We start from the raw sequence: 20,573 nt of genomic DNA on the forward strand, positions 1-20,573 counted from the left end.
AACGCCTCTGTAGATTTGAAATTCCCCATATACTAATTAGGAATATTAGATTGATGATAAATTAATTTACAAAAAAGAAAGCTTGTTTAACAACAAAAAATTAACAAAAGATAAATTTCTATTTTCATCAGATAATGTATAACTTTTTTTTATCCATAGAAATGGTTACAACAGGTACGGTTTCTCCAAAAGATTTTTGTTTTGTTTGTTTTTTTCTCGAAACGGGTGAAAAGAGTAATTGAAGCGCGTTTAAAATGATTAGCTCATATCTCACGCTCGTTTATCTTAACATTTTTTTTTTGTTGAAACAAGTTATTTAAATATTGTCTAATAAGTCATGAATATTCTACCAAATTTTCAAAGTACACCACTAAAGGTATTTACAATGCATTATTCTTTTTAAACCATAACTTTCGTTTATTTGCTATACGTCTTAATACGCTAAACTACATAAGTAATGCCTAAAAATGTTCACAAACTAAATAGCTCATAAATATAATCCAAATAGCTCATAAATAGGGAGAAGATAAATTAGAAGATTCTAAAACTGGTAGAATTATCAATAACGGTAAAGGATCTGACATACCCTTTATATATACTTCCGTCGGGAGGGAATATTTAAATTTAATTAAGCAAAACAGTGAAGAAGGTTGTGCAATCAAATTTACAGCAAATTCAATGGTAATGACTTTTTATTATTATTGGCTTTTTAGTTTTTTAGTTTTTTTTTTTATTATTAATTACACTCTACATTTAAACTGAAAGTAATTTTATAGCCACAAAATGGGTTAAATGAGCAAAATACAATTTATCAACAAAGAAAAGAATTGCAACTTATGATACAAGAACTGAAGATTAGAGATAAGTATGTATACAAGTTTTATAATAATGAAATAAAAAAATTATAATGTCTAAAGAAAAATATAATTAGCATAAAATATAATGAAAAATAGAAGCACCACTTTTATTCTCTAATGTTTAGTTTGTAATATTAATTTTTTCAATGCATGTATTTTTTCTTTAGAGAATTAAATGACATGGTACACTCACATCATAAGCAGCTTATCTCATGGGAGATGGATAAAAAACATGTAAGTTTTTTAATTCTTTATTATTTAATAATAAAATGATAATAAAATTATTATTATTATAATTATTAGCCAGTTTAATGCTACTTAAAATCACCATAAAGAAAGTTCAATTCTCTTCATATCACTTTTTCACAAACATCCCTTTTGCTCTCGATAATTTACAACTTGATTCTTGAATATTTTTTTGTCAAGTAATTTAAATTTATTTGGTAATTTGTTGTATAATTTTATACAGTCACAGTCGATATAGGCTTTTCATATTTTGAATTTTTGAGTGATTTGCGTTTCTTTTGAGTGATTGCGTTTCTAATAAAAATATGTTGATTAGATTTGACTTCCAAAAAAAATATTCAAGTGAATGTACATAATTGTGCTTAACTGTTTTTTATACAAAATATTTGGAAAACATCCATTTTTTTTAGTTGATTAGTTTTGTGTTTAAATGTTAATACATTCACTTGAATATTTTTTTTGCAGTCAAATCTAATCAACATATTTTTATTATGTGCAAATAAATCACATTTGTCTTCATAGTTCTCAATATTTTGTAACTTCTTCAGTATTTGAGCATCATTTTATTTAGCATCTAAGAATAATAATAGTATTCAAAATAAGGTACAATAACTATTAAAAATTGTTTTTGTGCATATAGTTAAATATTTGGCAGTTCTTATAACTAGTTGTCTGGTTAACTTACTAGATATCCTGACATTATTTCTTTATAAAAACCAGATAATAAGAGATAACAAAAAATTATCATTGTTATAAAAAATATATATAAAAAGATAAACTTTTATTTAATATAATATACTACAACTGCTTACTTGAGACAACTTTGCATAATTTTTATTTTGAATTAGTTGTTTTACAAGCAACTTTACAAGCTGGTTCATCAGCTGAATCATGCCATCGTATTATTTAATCATATATATTATAATTATTGTTTTTATATTTCAATTTATTTTTTGAGACTAAATTTCATACAAAAGAAATAAATATCAATGTATTGATAATGCAGGGAAAATTATTTACAATAATATTAAATTAATCACATGTAAAAAAAGAAGTAACAACCACACTGTACAAAAAGTGTACTAACTATATTTTTTGTTTACAAAATTAATGATGCAAACATCAGTTGTTTTGGTAAAAAATATTTTTAAATGAAGCATCTAGGGGTTTCTATAAAAGTAACAGTAGATCTTAAACATAATGGCAGGCAATTTATTCCATGAGTTAATAACTCAAAAAAAACTCATTTTTAAATCTCTATAAATTTTATATGAGTGATCACAGCTATTACTAGTAGTTGTAATTTAAGCCAACCCTATTATTTCAGTTCAGTATGTTTTTTTGTTATTTACCTCCTCAAGGCCGAGAAGGCCTCTACAGATGAGGAGGCTACTTAATAGTGGTTATAACCCTCCAGGGTTCCCACTCCTTAAAAACCTTAAATATCCTTAAAAAAAAAAACTCCTTAAAACTCCTTAAATAATCTGAAAAAAAGTTCAAATTTAACTGCTCTTCTTAATTTCTCCTTATTTTCTATCATTTCCTTCAAGAAAATTTTATTAAAGTATATAGATTATACTTATCAATAGAGAAGCAAATAGTTACTTCTTTGATGATTTGAAATCCTACAACTATATAAATAAATATATATATATATATATATATATATATATATATATATATATATATATATAAATATATATATATATATATATATATATATATATATATATATATATATATATATGTATATGTATATATATATATATGTGTGTGTGTGTATATATATATATATGTGTGTGTGTGTGTATATATATATATATATATATATATATATATATATATATATATATATATATATATATATATATATATATATATATATATATATGTATATATATATGTATATATATATATATATATATATATATATATATATATATATATATATATATATATATATATACATATATATATATATCAACTTGTTTCTCTGTGCAGCGGCCTTGTTCGTCAAGGTTCGTGTTTTGGAATTATAGAGTTGGGAGAGGGTTATAACCACAAGTAGCCTTCTCATATGTAATGATCTTCTTGGGCTTGGGGAGGTGAATTACCTAAATATATATATATATGTATTTATATACATATATATATATATATATATATATATTTATTTATTTGTGTTAATATATATTGAATCACCTAATTGTGTTCTATATATTAAAAAAACACTGACTTTCAATTTTTTTAAAGGTCCCCCAACACCCTTGAGTATTTGAACGGTCCCTAATGATTTCAAAAAAATAGTTTTTCAAAAGTAAGTCATGTTGGGTCACAAATTAAGTGAAATTTTATAAAAATTTCAAAAATAATCTTTATTTTATTAAAAATAATTCACATTTGATTTTACTGCAATAAATATGACATTTTAAAGGGAAAATGAAAAAGGTGCATTTTTTGTGAAAATTGTGAAATATTAAATGTTTTTATTTTAAATGATGATTATTTTTAAAATTTTTTTAAAATTTCGCTTAATTTTAGACCCAACATGACCTACTTTTAAAAAGCTATATTTTTTTAAATATTAGGGACCAGTCAAATATTCAAGGGTGTTGGGGGACCTCTAAAAATATTTCTTATTCTAAAGTTTTTGAAAGTCATTGTTTTTAATATATAGAACAGAATTACGTGTCAGACAAAATCAATTTTTTTAAATTGTTGTTTTGTGATGCACCCTAATATATATATATATATATATATATATATATATATATATATATATATATATATATATATATATATATATATATATATATATATATATATATATATATATATATATATATATATATTTATATATAGAGAGAGCCCTCTTTTTCTTTTTTTTTAAAGCACCTGTTTGATTGAAATTATTTTGAAAACTGTTTAATTTTTTCAATATTTTATTAGTGCTAATTAATAAAGTCTTTACTTTTTAATTGACATGTTGTTTCCTTAAATATTACTTTATATTACTAATTATATATAATTTTAAAACATCTACTTTATAATTTTCATTTTTTTAATGTTGGTTAAAAGTTGAGTCTTGTTGCTTTATTTGATGATTTTCTTTTATAATTTTGCTTTTATTTTTATCAGCATTTACTAACTCTAAATTTTTGTTTTTGTTGTTTGAAATATTACTAATAAAAACATAAATAAATCAAATAATAAAAAAGTTACAAAATGAGCTATAAAATAATACAGCATGAAACTCCTAAATCACGGTTGACAACCTATGAAAAAACATGTTACAAATCTATTTTCTTTGAAACCAAGGACTATCTCATTGTCAAAAAAACAATTTGAAAAAAAAGTTAATTATTGCATATTCTATTTTACATTGAAGAGAACCAAGCAAAGTAGGAGCACATGTAGGCATTTGAGCCTGCATAAACTATACAGGAGTTGTATGCTATTGATTGTTTGAAGGTCGAATTAATTTTGATCGATAAATTGAAATTTTAGAATATTGATAATGCCTTCTTCCCTCAATCGATATATTTAAAGGAGAAAACAACGATATCAGATATCAACAATATATCAAGTCTTGTAAATTCAATGCCAAAGAGAGTAAATCAATGATTACAAGAGAAATGTGGTTCTACAAAATAATAAAATAGTTTTTTTTGCTGTATTTTTTTTTTTAATTGTTCTTATATATTATTAGAAATATATCCTTAACTTTTAGCTAATCTTTTTTTTTAATTAACATGTTTAATTATTTTAAATTTTTTGGTTTAAAAATAATTTTTTAGATTTTAAAAAAGTCTATTATACTAAATATTTTACTTAAGTCTTTGATTTCCATGTTCAAAGTGGCTGGCCACTTTGTACATGGAAATCAAAGACTTAAGTATAATACTTTTTAATCTAGTGGTGTTACATATATTTTAGGTCAAGTTTTGAAATTTGAAATTAGGCTATCCTTGTTTTTCTTTTACTAATTTTTAGTTTATATAATACTAAATGAAATGTCATTATTTAATGATTCTCTTTGTAATTAGATGACATTAAAGCTGACATATCAAAATCTAATGCATTAAAAAGAGCTGCCTTTGAAACACTACAGTCTCTTGAAAAGCTTTATGTTGAAAAAATGAAGCTTGTTAAAAATAAAAATAAATTTTTTTAATAATGTTATATATATATATATATATATATATATATATATATATATATATATATATATATATATATATATGTATAGTATTTTATATTTATAAGTTAATCTATTTATATTTAATATTTATTGGAAAAAGAACGATTCTGTTTTTAAAGTAATCATTTTCTCCTCAATTCTTCTTATTTTTCTCTTGAAAAAATTGATGTTTGCGACCAAATCTCCTTATAAATTGGGAAAATATTTTCTTATTTTTCATTAAAGTCCTTATTTTTAGCCTCGGTTTTAATAGTGGTAACCCTGCCCTCTCTCAACTTTATAACTCCGAAACACCAACTTTGACGAACAAGGCCGCTGCGCGGAGAAGCAAGTTGTATTGAAGCAAACTATGTTAAGAGGTAAACAGATTTTATCTGCTTAAGGGATTCTATCTGCTATCTCATTTACCTTCTTTACTCGACTCAAGTCTTGTTTCTGATCCTAGTTGTTGCTCAGTTTCTCCTCATTCACCCTTAGGTGCTTTTAATCACAGTTTGATCACTCTAAAACTATTATCTCATTCTTCATCAGAATCCCCCTATCACCATACCTCTTACAACTAACTTAAGGCTGACTAGGACTCCTTCCTTGATTTTCTTTGTGATGGCCCTTGGGTAGCAATGTTTAGTTTTCCTACTGACAAATGTGCTTCTTACATAACTTCTTGGATTCAGGCTGGTATGGAATCTTTTATTCCCTCATGACGATCCCAAGTCAAGCCTCATTCTTCTCCATGGTTTTTTGCACATTGTGTTGCTGCAATTTCCAATCGAAACCATTGCTTCTATATCTATCAACAAAACGATTCTCCAGAAAACAAACATCTGTTTACTATTGCTAGAAACATTGTAAAAATGTTTTCTCTAATGTCAAAGCCCGCTATTCTTAGGTCATCTCGTATTTCATCTCAAAATACTTCTTGAGAATCTTTAACATTATCAATAATAAGGGTAAATCTGTTATTCCACCTCTCTTGTATGGTTCAGATTTTGTCACTTCACCTTAAGACAAAGCTGAATTGTTTGTTAAGAACCTTTCATCAATATCATCTCTTGATTCCACTAGTTGCGTTCTACCTGATATAGCTGACAAACAAGTTGATCCTTTGCTTGACATTAGTATCACTCCACAGGGCGCAACAAATCGACAAACATGCAAATGTTTGTTAAAAAAAAAGAAAAGAAAAATGAACATCACGTTTTCTTACTTTTACTTAAGCAAACGTTTGCAAACTTAAGCAAATTTTTAAAAATGATTGCATAACTTCAGCAATTTTTTTCCAAATAATTATGCGATTGATAGTTTTTTATTTGTTATAAAAAAGAACATATTTACTATAAAAAAACAAGTAACTAAAATTTAAAATGCATTTTCAACAACTTTAAAAGAAACCATGCTATAACTTTCTTAAATAGCATTACTTTTAAGTTTAATAATAAAGTACACAACTGAAAGTAATTATGTTTTAGCATTGTAAAAGTAATTATGTTTTAGCATTGTATTTAGCAAGCATGCTTTTTAATTTTCTTATTGTTAAATTAAAGTGATGTTTGGTTGCCTTTTTTAAAGTTTTGAAATTTTTTTTAAGATTTGCAGAAATATATATAATTTAATAGAATATGTAGAACTACTATGTTTATTATAGTTTTCATTTTTTACTGTGTGTTTAACAACATCAAAATATGATATTTTATTAATAAGTACTTAATATTATTATAAATATAATAATATCATATTTAATAATAACTTAATAAAATAACTTATTAAATACTTAATATTATATTATTATTTTTAAATGTTTTAAAAAAGGAATGTCAAAACAAGTTATTTTTTATTTATTTACTTATATTTTATTTTTAGTTTCCTTTTTATTCAAATTTCTTCAATTCTTTTTTATAAGTACATAAATTTAACAAACTAAATTGAGAAAAATTACAATACTTTTTTTCAAAAGCAACACTTTTAAAGTTTAAGTCACAAAGGAATATGTAACAAATCAGGAGCCCGTCTGCAAAACGCTCTATGTCCGAGTAAATTGATTTTGAGAAATCGAAGGAAAACTGGCCTATGCCTATATAGTGTTCCAAAAAAAATTGTGTTCGTTAAATTTGTATCATTAAATAGACACTATAAAATCACGTGTATAAAAAAAAATGCAACTCTACAGGATCTCAAAATAAACCTTTTTGGAATATGGACTTAGATTATTTTGAAAATGTTTGCTTAAATTCACATGGCTTGTTAGTTTATTAAAAAGCATTGAAATATTTCGATTTATTTAACTTGTGCAAATTATAGGTTTTTTATTATTATAGAAGGAAGAACTTTTCTTTTTGAAATCATTTTCATTCCAAGTATAGATAGTGACATTATCTTGATTTAATAATATCCATTATTTTTGTTTTCTACAACACAAAAGTTGTATATGTATAGTTGTCTGCTGTAATAAGCTTGCTGATCTGGAACTTTAGGAATGATTTGGTTTTGTTGATGATCAAAGCAAATAATTTTTAAACTATCTCTCTGCTCCTTTAAAAGATCATAGAATGCATATGCTCTACACTTTAAAATTGTGGCTTTTATCACCACCTGGTATAGTATGTACACTTATCCTTATAAATTTTTTATAATAAATTACAATATTTCTTGGGGTTATCTATACCCTTGTTATTCAAGTAATATCAAAAAACCGTTAAAAAAACAAACAAATAAATAAAACTTCAGTGTAATTTGTTCTTGCGTCTTAAATAAGAAAAATAAGGTTTCCAAAATAACGATGTGGCGTAATCACCGTTGTCTTCATTCAAACCGCCTTCATTTGGAGAACACTGGTGAAACTGTATTTCCAAGTACTCTCTCACTTTTCTCTTCAAATAGTCTACCTCTACTTTAACAGTGTTGTTTTTATATTCCAGCCAAAGGCACCATGGCAATTTCTCCACTATGGCCAAATTTTTCCATTTTCCCTCAAAAGTATGTTTTTGATGTTGGCAAATGCGAGTTGAAATCATGAGTTTTGTTTCACCTACATAGAGCTTTCCACACAAACACTCCAGTTTGGAGACTCCTGGGTAAGATTTGTTGGGAAGTCGAAGCTTGTTTTTTTGAGTTATTAATTGTTGAAGGTTTTTTGGTGATTTAAAAACTGGAGTATAGCCTGCACTTTTAAATATCTTTTTTAATTGATTACTTAATTTTGGTATCCATGATAGAGAAATATAATTAAGTTCTTGTTTTTTGATGTTGTTGTTGTTGTTTTGTTGATTATTTTGCTTATTGTTTTTTATTTTTTTGACAATGTTTTGAAGTATTTTTTTATTAGAACCATTTTCTATAAAATTTATGTTAGAAACTTTAATTCATCATTAATGTGTTCTTTACTGCATAATGCAAAAGCTCTTTGGATAAAACCTTTAAATACACCATAAATTATTTTTGGATCGTGACAAGAATGCAGCTTTATTTGCACATTAGTTATTGCATCTTTGCGATAGATATTAAAAAGATATGTTCCGAATTTGTTATTTGTTATAGAGAGATCAAGAAAATATTTTGCGCGTGAATCACTTTCTTTTTCAATTGTACATTTGATATTTGTGTGTTGATTATTTAACAAGTCGAGAAAATGTTCTAATTCTGCCTCATTAATAAAACAGAATGGATATCATCTACATACCTTTTAAATGATTTTACACATATTGGTGGTGTAAGATATTGTGCCTGTATTAACGCTTTTTCTTCATAATGTTGCAGAAAACTCTCTGCTATTACTACCATTAATGATAAACCTATAGGACCGGCATCTTCCAATGTGTGTATGTTGCTTTCATGTAAAAAATAACAATTTGACAAACACAAATCTAAAAGTATTTTTATTTCTGAAAAAGATAATTTTGAATTAAAGACAGGACTGTTACGGAGTTGTTCTAATAATTTCTCGATTGATTCTTTAACTGGTATTGAAGGGTAAAGATTAACATTATCGAAGGAAACTTGAAATTCACCAGGATCGATATACCATGATTGAGCACATTGAACAAACTGTTTTGAATTTCGAAGTTTTGTTTTGTTAAGATTAGAGGTAGGTTGAATGAAATTTACTAAATAATTTGATAATTTATATGTAGGTGATCCTATTGTGCTTACTATAATTCGCATTGGGTAGTTATTAATTGATTTGTGTGCTTTGATGACACCATATAATCGTGGAGGAGTGGCATCACTTGGATAAATTGATCTATATTCATTTTTTGTAAACTTTATTTTCAGATTTTGTAAAGTATTCTGAACTTTGCAAAGGAGTTTTTGAGTTGGATCATAGTTTATGATTTTAGATTTTCCGAGTTGTTCTTTAATTTTTTTAAGAGCATTGATTTTATTAATTCGAACAAAGCCTAATTTTTTATCGAATGGATAAATACTAATTGTGATACTAGACTTAAGTTCTTTAAGATGAATATACTATACCAGATGTTTCAACTTAATTAAATTTTATAAAAACTTATCTACGATGTTAACTTTTAAAAATTTATCACCACCTCTGTTTTCTTTTCTAGGATTACCATGTTTAAAGAAATGTTTTGCAACATTTTGAACACAAGTTTTACCAACATGTAAGCATTTTAGAAAAGTGTCTTTACAAACATGCACTATTTGTCTGTTTTCTTTTTCCATAAAATAAATAATTTCACAATTAGACCTATGTCTAATTGTGAAATTATTTATTTTATGGAAATAAATAATTTCTAGAAGATCTGAGACATCAAGCTATTTTGCATAACTAGAAGATCTGAGGCATCGGGCTATTTTCGAATTTCCCGAAAAATTACTGAGTTTAAAGTGTAAACTCTGTAAAATTATTCTCAAAACACCTGGCTCAACAACAACAGCTATTACTAGGCATTTAAAAACAAAAAGCAAAATTGAAATTCTTAAATGCAATAACTCTATGCCTAAAGATGCAGCAAACATTCCTGCTGCCAAAGTACTGCGAATTGAAAGTTTTTTCAAAAATGATCATAAAACTCTACCTGAAATTTTAAGTCGACTATCAGCTATTGATGGAATCAGCTTTCACACTGTTGCTAAAAGTAAAACTTTGCAATCAGCATTTCGTGCCCAGTGATACCAAATTCCTCAAAGTCCTCAAACCGTTCGCGAATTTGTCAGTAAATGCTTCACGTTAGTCAAGAAACAAGTTATAAGTTCTTTGAAAATTAAACTTGAAGATAAACGTAAATTTAGTCTTACATTTGATGAGTATACTTCAGTAAAAAACAGAAGATAAATGAACTTAAATCTACATCATAATGAAGGATTGCAATCACTTGGAATGATAAAAATCCAAGATACAAAGCCAGCAACAAAAGCTATTAAATTGATCAGTGATATACTTAATTAATTTGATTTAAATTTGGACAAAGACATTGTAGCTTCTGTTACTGATGGAGCTAGCTTAATGAAAAAAATTGGTCATGACACTAAACCTGAACCACACTATTCATCTATGTGTGTTTGATATGCTCTTTACAAAAAACATAGTTGATGCACATGGTTCTGATAATAATCCTATTGATCGTGATATGGAAGCTGTAGATTATGATCAAGGTTATAGTGATGATGAAGATGGGACTGAAGTTGGTGATGATGTTCGAACTGTTCATGAAGTTAGTGAAAATTCTATTCCGTTATTGAAACTTGAATATCAAGAAGCTGTAGCATAAATAAGAAAATTGGTTAAAAAATTTTGTAGATCACTAGTGAACAATGATGATGAACTTCAATCAAATATAGTTGAAAAGTTTGGAAAAGAAAAAGCTTTGGTTTGTGATTCAAGGACAAGATGGAGCAGCACTATTGATATGCTTGAAGGTTTTTTGGAGGTGCAAACAGAAATAAAAATAATTCTAATTGGTATGAATATTGATTTTCTTTTAACTAAAAATGATGTCATAAATAACCACTAAAATTGGCCATGCTGATCTGATGATGATGCTGATGCTGATACTGATCTTTTGTATTCTGAAATTGTGATTGAATTTACAAAAAAAAAACTTCATGAAGCTAATACACCTAAAAGTCAACTTGTTAAACAGATATTTGAATATAAAATAATTGAAAGAAGGAATATTCATTTAATTCATCTCATGAAATACTTGTCAAATCCGAATGTCTTTAATAAAGATGATCAATTTGGCAACAAGATTAAAAAAAAGATTATTACTAATTTTGCTACTAATCTCATTCAGATATTATTTAGCTCAACAACTCAAACTTTTTATTAAACAATCAGGCACTGAAATGAAACTTGACCATCAGGAAATTGGAACAAACCTCGTTCAAAAGGAAATGGCTATTTTTGAAGCTAGCAAAGCTAGGCCCAAGTATTTAGATTTACTTTTCAAAGCTCTTCAAACAATTCCTTCTACATACTTAGAAGTTGAGCTTTTTCTAGCTTTGGACTTTTTGCTACTATAAGAGGTTCTTTAAATGACAGAACTTTTGATGTTTTTAACCTTTTTTAAAGCAAAAAAAAGATTACTTATTGATGTTATTTACTTTTGTTCTAATTAATGATGATAAAAAAATAAATACTTTTATGCATACTTTGTATTACTTTTGTCTGATTTAACATAAAAACTTAACTTTAAAAAAAAGTTCTAACTGGAAGCCCTAGTTTCGAAGTTAAGGTGCGCAACCATCTATTTCTAAAAACAAGTCCTCCATATTTAGAATTTCTCTTTTTTTTTTAAAAAAAAAAAAGCCTTAAAAAAAAAGTGTGTGTGTGTGGGGGGGTGGGGGATAGGGGCACCTGTCTCCCCCACGTTGTCGGTGTTGTTGTTGTTATTTGACATACCTTAAATTAGATGTTTATCAATAAATAAAAAAGCAAGCGTCAAAAGAATACTAGAAATGTCAAGGCTATCACTCTTGACATTTCTAGTATTCTTTTTACAGTGTATTAGATAACATCTTTAAGATCATTGAAATTTTCTTAGTAATTTCTTTTCGTAGTATAAAAGTTGTCCTCGAAGGACAGCACTGTTCTTCATATCCTGTAATTTCAGACTACTTAATAGTGGTTATAACCCTCTCTCAACTCTATAACTCCGAAACATGAACCTTGACGAACAAGGCTGCTGCGTGGAGTAACAAGTTGATATATCAAATTGATTGCAAAATTAGCATCTGCTTAGGTTGCATCACTTTATCATGCTCACCACTTTCTCACTCCTGATTGTTTTCTTTATCTGTATAAATCTTAAATCTGGCCTTGTATGGAATACTGTTGCCATATCTGGATGGGTTCTTCTAATGATGCCCTTTCTCTTTTAGATAAGATACAAAAATGCATTGTAAACATAGTTGGACCTGCTCTTGCAGCCAACCTTCAACCATTATCACATCTTCGTAATGTTGCTTCTCTTTCTCATTTTTATAAATACTATATACTGCTCTAAAGAGCTAGCTTCATTTTTTCTCTTCCAGTAACTTCCAACTCTAATAGTGGTTCCTTGCAGCCTTGTTTAAAGTGAAAATGGCGAAAAAAAAAGTGTGTGTTTTGTTTATTTTAGTTAATGTTTTTATTTTTGTAAATTCAAAGTTTTTCCTTTTTCTTGTTTTTAAATTTTTTGTATGATTTTTTTTTTAGATGCGTTTTTTAGAAAAAGAATTATCAAAAAATAAAAGTAGGTGATAAATAAAAATTGTCAAACATTTTATTTGATTTAACTTTTTAATCATTAAAACAATCTTATTTAATGATCTTATTTAACAACCTTAAATACCAATCTACTATATAGTTACCATTTTTCTACCTTCACTGGAAACCTTTTTTATTATTTAAAACACATTTCTCACTCAAACACTAACTAAATAGGAAATTCAAAGTAAATTTCTATGAATTTTTTCAAGGATTTCTTGTTGCCTATAAATATTACTAAGGACCGACAAGTATTTGTTAAAATTTGGATTACAAAATCTACTGCTAAGCAAAGATGACTTTAGTGCCGAATTTGAAATACAAGTTCAGCTTTCAGTTAAACTAGTCAAAATTGGTCTAAATGTGCTAATGGGATATGTCTCCCCTGATGTGTAGTAAATTATAAACTAGATAGTTGCAAAATTTCATTTAACTTTTATTTAAATTTGAAAACTATTAATTTTTATCAATTGAAAAAAATAACAATTAAAAAATTACAAAGTACTATCTAGATTTGTAGGTCTTTTGATGGGAAAAAAAATCATTATCTGTTTCTTTATTTTCCATTTTATAGTTTAAAAATTTTTAACATTTCCGTATTTTACATAATCAATATTTTACTTATACATAACAGTCTTTTTAGTTCATTGTATGATTGTAGTTTTTATACCTAATTAAACTTTTGGCTATATGTTATGTTAATTTTGTTTATTTACTCTTTGCTTGTATTTAACATAAGTACTTTTATATTGTTTTGTTCCATTGAAATGATATAATTTTTTAAAAAATAAAGACTTTAAAACTGGGTATTTAAACATTTTTATTAAAATTAATTCTTTTTAATAATTTAAAACTATTTAAATTTTTTGATTAGTTTTGACTTTTACTTTTCTATACACGTCAATGTAAAAGTATTCTGACTTTAGATAGATTTAAAAAAAGTTGATTTTGGTCGACTTTATAAAGTATATTTTGTTTAATTGACAGCAAAATTATTTTAAAGTTATAACAACACTAATATTAATGTTTCATTATTCAATAAATAGGAAAAAAAAAACTTAACTTAAGCGAAAAATCTTATTTATTGCTTAAAAAGATAAAAACAGGAGAATATTTAGCATAGTATTCTTATTGGTCTGTTGAATGAATGTTGTTAATGTACTTTTGTTAATGTTTTTTTTTTTTTTGAAATTTATTAGTAGAGATAGCATAACTTTCTCATTGGATTTGACACAAATTGTTCTTGTTTTTCATGTCATATATAAAATATGGTTAATTAGGTGCTATTTAAAAAATAATAGTTTTTGTTTATAAACAATGATTATTCAAAAGTTACCTTGGCTTGTTATTATAAAAGTAATAAGTTTGTATATGTTATGTGTGTTTTATGTTATGTATGTTTTATGCTATGTATGTTTATGTTAATATATGTTTTATGCTATGTTTATATATGTTTTATGTTATGTATGTTTTATGTTATGTATGTTTTATGTTATGTATGTTTATGTTATGTATGTTTTATGTTATGTATGTTTTATGTTGTGTATGTTTTCCACAAAAACAGTTTGTCACCCATGAGGTTTTTTTGTTTGGTTTTTTATATCGTTAATATATGAAAATATTGACTAATCTTGTATACCTAATTAATGTTTTTATTATGTGTATTATATATTATTATATAAAATAATTATATTGAGAAAATACAAATATCTTATTATAAAATTTATTTTATAATATAATGAGTCAGTTAAATTCAATATAAAAATCTGAAATCTAAAAATCTGGCTTTTATTTAAATGCTATATTTAAATCCCATTTTGGATTTCAGTTAAATTTGGCATTCAAGTCTGAATTCGTCTTTTAGTTAAATTCAGGGTACACAAGCTTTAAATTTATCTTCCAGTTAAATTTGGGTCCTAATAATTTAACTTTACTGGTTCTTAAATGTTTCAATTATTACAAATATTACAAATATTGATGTTCTAAATTTTCATATCAACAAAATAATTTTTAAAAAAAGTTTTAGTTTCAATTTGAATTTTATTTAAATTTTCAAAGTTTTTTAAATGATTGGTTAAAAAGTTCCGCACTAAAACTTGAAACTATTCTAACATCAATTTTATAGAGTATTTTTTATAACAATGTTTAGTATTTCTATGAGTATATTTTCTACTTTTTATATACAACTGTTCCACCTATCAAAACACTGAGTTGCAAAACATGCAAGTTTGTACATGTTTACTGTACAATTATTATACATATATAATTATATTATATGTGTATGTTTTAATCTAATTTTAACTAAAATCTAAATTATATTTATAATTAAAATTTGCCATTTAATCTAATTAAATTTTAATTAATTGTTTTTAAGCAAAAAATGTTAGACTAGTAAAATAATTAGAAAAAGACTATATTAATAATAAATAATTTTAATAATAATTTTGATTAACAAAAAAAATTGTAAAACTACAATTAAATTTAAAAGTTTTTGTTGCACTAAGAACATGTTTTAATAACTACAAAGAAAAAAAAAAAAGGTTTTTTAAAGTATTTTTTTTAATGAAATGTTTTAATTTAATTAAAACCTTTTAGATATATATTAGATACTTTTTTAAAATAGTGCAATATAACGGACAAAGAAAATCTTTCTTCTTGTTCCAGTTCTACTTCCAAAAAAAACAAATAAGAATTTTTTTTTTTTTCTGAAATCATTACAAGTTTTTACAACTTTTTACCTACAAGACTTTTACAATTATGTTCTCTACTATATCATATAACATATTCTTACAATCTTCATTCTATATCATGTAAAAATTTTTAAAGAATTCTCTTTTTTCAGTTGAATTAAAAAGAAGGCATGAACAGATAAAGCAGTTACGCGAAAGGTTTGTAAATTAAATTTTTTAAGTTCATAAATTTATAGTTTGTTTTTTATTTATTAACAATAAATTGACTGGCTGGTGCATGGTTTGTACATAGTTTTCAGGACTTAGTGGTAGCTTTCAGAAAGACTGATTTTTTTGACAGTTGTACTAGAGTATTATCGTGTTGTGGATGATTGCTTCTTCTGTTATATTTTTAAGGTTACTAATAGAGACCTCCAAAAGTAACCTTAAAATAAGAAAGGTTTTTAAATAAATTAATTATTTTGAGTATTTTTAATAGTGGTAGCCTACAGCTTTCTTAAAATAGAATTTATTTAAAAAAAAGGATTATGCTTGCTTTAAACTCAAGAAGTTGTAACTTTCTGAAGAAAACAAGATAAATTAACTTTTTAAAACATAATGAATAATAAATTATCAACAATTTTTCTTTTTTTAATATTCTTTAATTTTTTCAATTGAACTTTAAAATTCATAAGAACTCTGTCTTGATGCTCATAGTTACAGTTATGTATAGTTACAGTTATGTATAGTTACAGTTATGTATAGTTACAGTTATGTATAGTTACAGTTATGTATAGTTACAGTTATGTATAGTTACAGTTATGTATAGTTACAGTTATGTATAGTTACAGTTATGTATAGTTACAGTTATGTATAGTTACAGTTATGTATAGTTACAGTTATGTATAGTTACAGTTATGTATAGTTACAGTTATGTATAGTTACAGTTATGTATAGTTACAGTTATGTATAGTTACAGTTATGTATAGTTACAGTTATGTATAGTTACAGTTATGTATAGTTACAGTTTTGTATAGTTACAGTTATGTATAGTTACAGTTATGTATAGTTACAGTTATGTATAGTTACAGTTATGTATAGTTACAGTTATGTATAGTTACAGTTATGTATAGTTACAGTTATATATAGTTACAGTTATGTATAGTTACAGTTATGTATAGTTACAGTTATGTATAGTTACAGTTATGTATAGTTACAGTTATGTATAGTTACAGTTATGTATAGTTACAGTTATGTATAGTTACAGTTATGTATAGTTACAGTTATGTATAGTTACAGTTATGTATAGTTACAGTTATGTATAGTTACAGTTATGTATAGTTACAGTTATGTATAGTTACAGTTATGTATAGTTACAGTTATGTATAGTTACAGTTATGTATAGTTACAGTTATGTATAGTTACAGTTATGTATAGTTACAGTTATGTATAGTTACAGTTATGTATAGTTACAGTTATGTATAGTTACAGTTATGTATAGTTACAGTTATGTATAGTTACAGTTTTGTATAGTTACAGTTATGTATAGTTAAAGTCACAGACTGTTTTCTTTCTGCATAGTTAGTCTTTTTTCTCTCTGCAGAAAAATATGATTTTTATGTTGATTGACTAGAAATAATTTTTTCTTTAGGATTTAGTCTAGTTTAGAAGCTTTTGTTACCTACAATTTTACAGTCATTTTGATTTTGAAACTATCTATAAACTCTGTGGAAACAAAGGTTTTGTACAAAATTTCAAGTCGGCAAGTCTTTTGTGTTATTTACAAAAAACTTGGGTTTCTTCTAAAAAAGAACAAGTTATCACTAATATTAAGTTCCTTGGTGTAGTTTACGCAGGCTTTCATGTCATTTTTTAAATTTGAATAAGGCATTATGGAGAAGTTTAAGCAGTTTTTTATAAATTATGTCCTTCTAGACGTTAATCTGGTTTGCAGGTCAAGTTAGAGTTTATTGTAGCACTTTGAACTATTCTAAGTTTAGGAGCTACTCCTAATCTTACCCACAAATTAAAGATTTTTCTTTCCCTAGGTATTGCAGCTGAGGAACCTCACCTGCCCCAATATAAGATCAATTTAATTTAATACCTGGAACATTTCTGAAATTTAAAAAAGAAAATTTTTTTGAAGTTGTTTCAAATATATATAAATAGCCTTTGGCCTCAGATGACTGATGACAAATTACTGATAACAGATGACTGATGACAGTTGACTGATGACAGATGACTGATGACAGATGACTTTAAGAAATAAAAGTAATTAAATTTTGTTGGTATGGTAACACAGAATGTTGTTATTTTTAAGGTTAAAAGTTTGTGAAAGTGGAGCACAATCGAAATCACATGAGCTAGAAACAACACAGGTTTACTTTTTTCTTTTTGTTATAACCTTGTTCCATTAGGCCTTTATCTAGCATTTGAAAAGAAAGGGTCAAAATAAATTATAAAAACTAAAAGACAGTGTAAAGAAAGGCTGTAGAGAGTAGTAAAAACAAATAATTAAAAATAAAACAGTAGAATTGCACTCAATGAAATAACTGGTTAAATTACTTGCAATTGTTTTAATTTAATTAATTAGTTGAAATAAGGCAATCAAACTTTATATTCAGCACATATGTTTTTATTATACAAAGTCTTATCTCTATATTACTATATTGTAATTTTTTGTTATAATTAAATAAATTTTTATGTTATGAAAAGAATACTGCGCTTTTTTTTGTTTTGAATTAACACAGTGTTCTTCACAACAATAAGTTTAATCATATACTATAAAATGACTTAAAGAAAAAGTTTTGTAATATTCATTAGAAAGGAAAATTTAATGAGTTTACATATGCACAGTGTGTATGGTTTCTGAGTACATAAATAAATAGTAAATTTTATCCATACTAATCAAACAGTAGTAGATTACTTCTGGTTAAAACTTATACCTTCTTAAAAATTATACCTGGTTAAAACTTATACCTTCGTGTACTATACTTCGTGTAGTTTTATAGAATTTAAATACATCTTTAACTGTAATATCAAGAGTTTTTGAATTTTTTTAAATTTTTAGATAGCTTAAACTATTCTAGTGTAGGTATGTGCATTAGTGCATCCATACTATTGCAGTGTAGGTATGTACTTTAGTACAAATAGTATAGATGTTGTAGATTAATACATCCATACTATTTGCAGGTATGCAAATAAAACATACAGAACAAAATTTAAATAAATCAGCTACTAACATAATATATTATGTCAATGCTAAACAATTGCTTCTATCTAATCTAATATCTAAGTTTAATAGAGTGTGGGAGGACTAACCACCTAAATGTTTATATGATTCTACCAAAGTTGCTCACATTGATAAACAATATACATTTGTTGTGATTGTTGCCAAATACCATACATCTGCAGCAGCTGTTATCTGGGACTAGATTTCTTTAAAAATAAAATGAATTTTTGAAAACAAAATGAATCAAGAGTAAAAACAGCATTATCAAAAATCAATTTTTTAGATTTCTGTATAAATTCAAGTTTGTTTAAAGGGATCCCAAGACAAGTTGTGTTCATATTAAAGAGAATGTTTAAAAAATATGTTTGGGCTGAATTTTTTGAGTAAAACAAAATAATTAACGTATACCAAAAAAAAAAAAACTAACTGTAGTTTTACTCATATATGAATAAAATATTTCAGATATTTTAAGTTTCTATTGCTATAAATTAGTTTTGTGTTATATTTATTGTTATTAAATGGTTATTAAAGAATTTGCTAATAGTTGATGTCTTTAAAAAAGTAGTTCTATTTATTAAGCGAATAGTACTATTTGTTAAATGAATAGTACTAATTGTTAAATGAAATCATACTAAGTTAAATGAAATCATAGTAAGTCATACTATTCATTAAATAAATCATACTATTCATTAAATGAATCATACTATTTGTAAAATGAATAGTACTATCCATTTAACTAATAGTGCTATTCATTTAACTAATAATACTGTACTAGTTTATTACATGTTTATTACTTGTTTATTACTTGTAATTAGTACTAGTAATTGTTTGCTAAAAACTTTTTATCTCTTGATTCCACTAGTTGCATTCTACCTGATATTGCCAACAAACAGGTTGATCAATTGCTTGACATTCATATCACTCCAGCTTCTGTATCTAAAGTGATTTCCTGCTTTAACTCTTCTACAGCTTGTGGCCTGGACAACATATCTGTTATTGTCTTGCAGAAGTGTTCTCCGGAGCTGCCGTCTATACTCTCAAAACTATTCAACAAGTGCTTGTCAGAGTCTAGTTTTCCAGCCTGCTGGCATCTGTTATCCCTATTTTCAAAAATTCTGGAGAGCAATCTGATTCGTCTAACTACTGTTCCATTAGTCTTCTTCCTATCATGAGCAAAGTTTTTGAATCTTTATTTAACAAACACTTAATTTCTCATCTTGAATCTAATAACTTACTTTCTGACCATCAATATGAATTTTGATCTTCTCGTTCTACAGCTGATTTGCTAACAGTAATAAGTAAGTTTATCGTGCATTAGTTAAAGGTGGAGAGGTTGAGGCCATCACTCTTGACATTTCAAAAGTTTTTGATAAAGTTTGGGATGCTGGTCTTCTCCATAAGCTTTCTTCGTATGGTGTATCTGGCAACATCTTTAAGATTATTGAATCCTTCCTTTCCAATCGTAGTATAAAAGTCACTCTTCTTCTTATTCTGTAACTTCAGGGGTTCCTCAAAGTTCTATCCTTGGCCCTATACTCTTTTTAATTTACATTAACAATCTTCCAGATATTCTCACATCTAAGGTGGTATTGTTTGCTGATAATACTACCATTTATTCTTGTAATGATAAGAAGCCAACACTCTCTGATTGTTTGGAGGGGGCATT

General features: G+C 25.9%; 1 protein-coding gene across 4 annotated transcripts in view; it reads left to right on the forward strand.

The window, feature by feature from the left end:
- The first annotated feature begins 220 nt into the window (after positions 1-220).
- Positions 221-20,573, forward strand: part of LOC101239895 (coiled-coil domain-containing protein 62) — a 53,870-nt gene continuing 33,517 nt past the window's right edge. The window contains exons 1-7 of one of the 4 annotated variants that reach the window (XM_065808237.1): positions 221-376; positions 520-681; positions 777-865; positions 1,025-1,091; positions 12,956-12,992; positions 15,849-15,894; positions 17,996-18,053. In XM_065808237.1, the coding sequence (XP_065664309.1) occupies positions 338-376; positions 520-681; positions 777-865; positions 1,025-1,091; positions 12,956-12,992; positions 15,849-15,894; positions 17,996-18,053 (498 nt within the window). In that variant the 5' untranslated portion in view covers positions 221-337. Of the gene's footprint in view, positions 377-508; positions 682-765; positions 866-1,024; positions 1,092-12,955; positions 12,993-15,848; positions 15,895-17,995; positions 18,054-20,573 lie in introns of all 4 variants that reach the window. The other 3 variants (XM_065808239.1, XM_065808238.1, XM_065808240.1) reach the window with 3 other exon arrangements.

The sequence above is a fragment of the Hydra vulgaris genome, chromosome 10 (genome assembly GCF_038396675.1).
Source record: "Hydra vulgaris chromosome 10, alternate assembly HydraT2T_AEP".
Taxonomy (NCBI): domain Eukaryota; kingdom Metazoa; phylum Cnidaria; class Hydrozoa; order Anthoathecata; family Hydridae; genus Hydra; species Hydra vulgaris.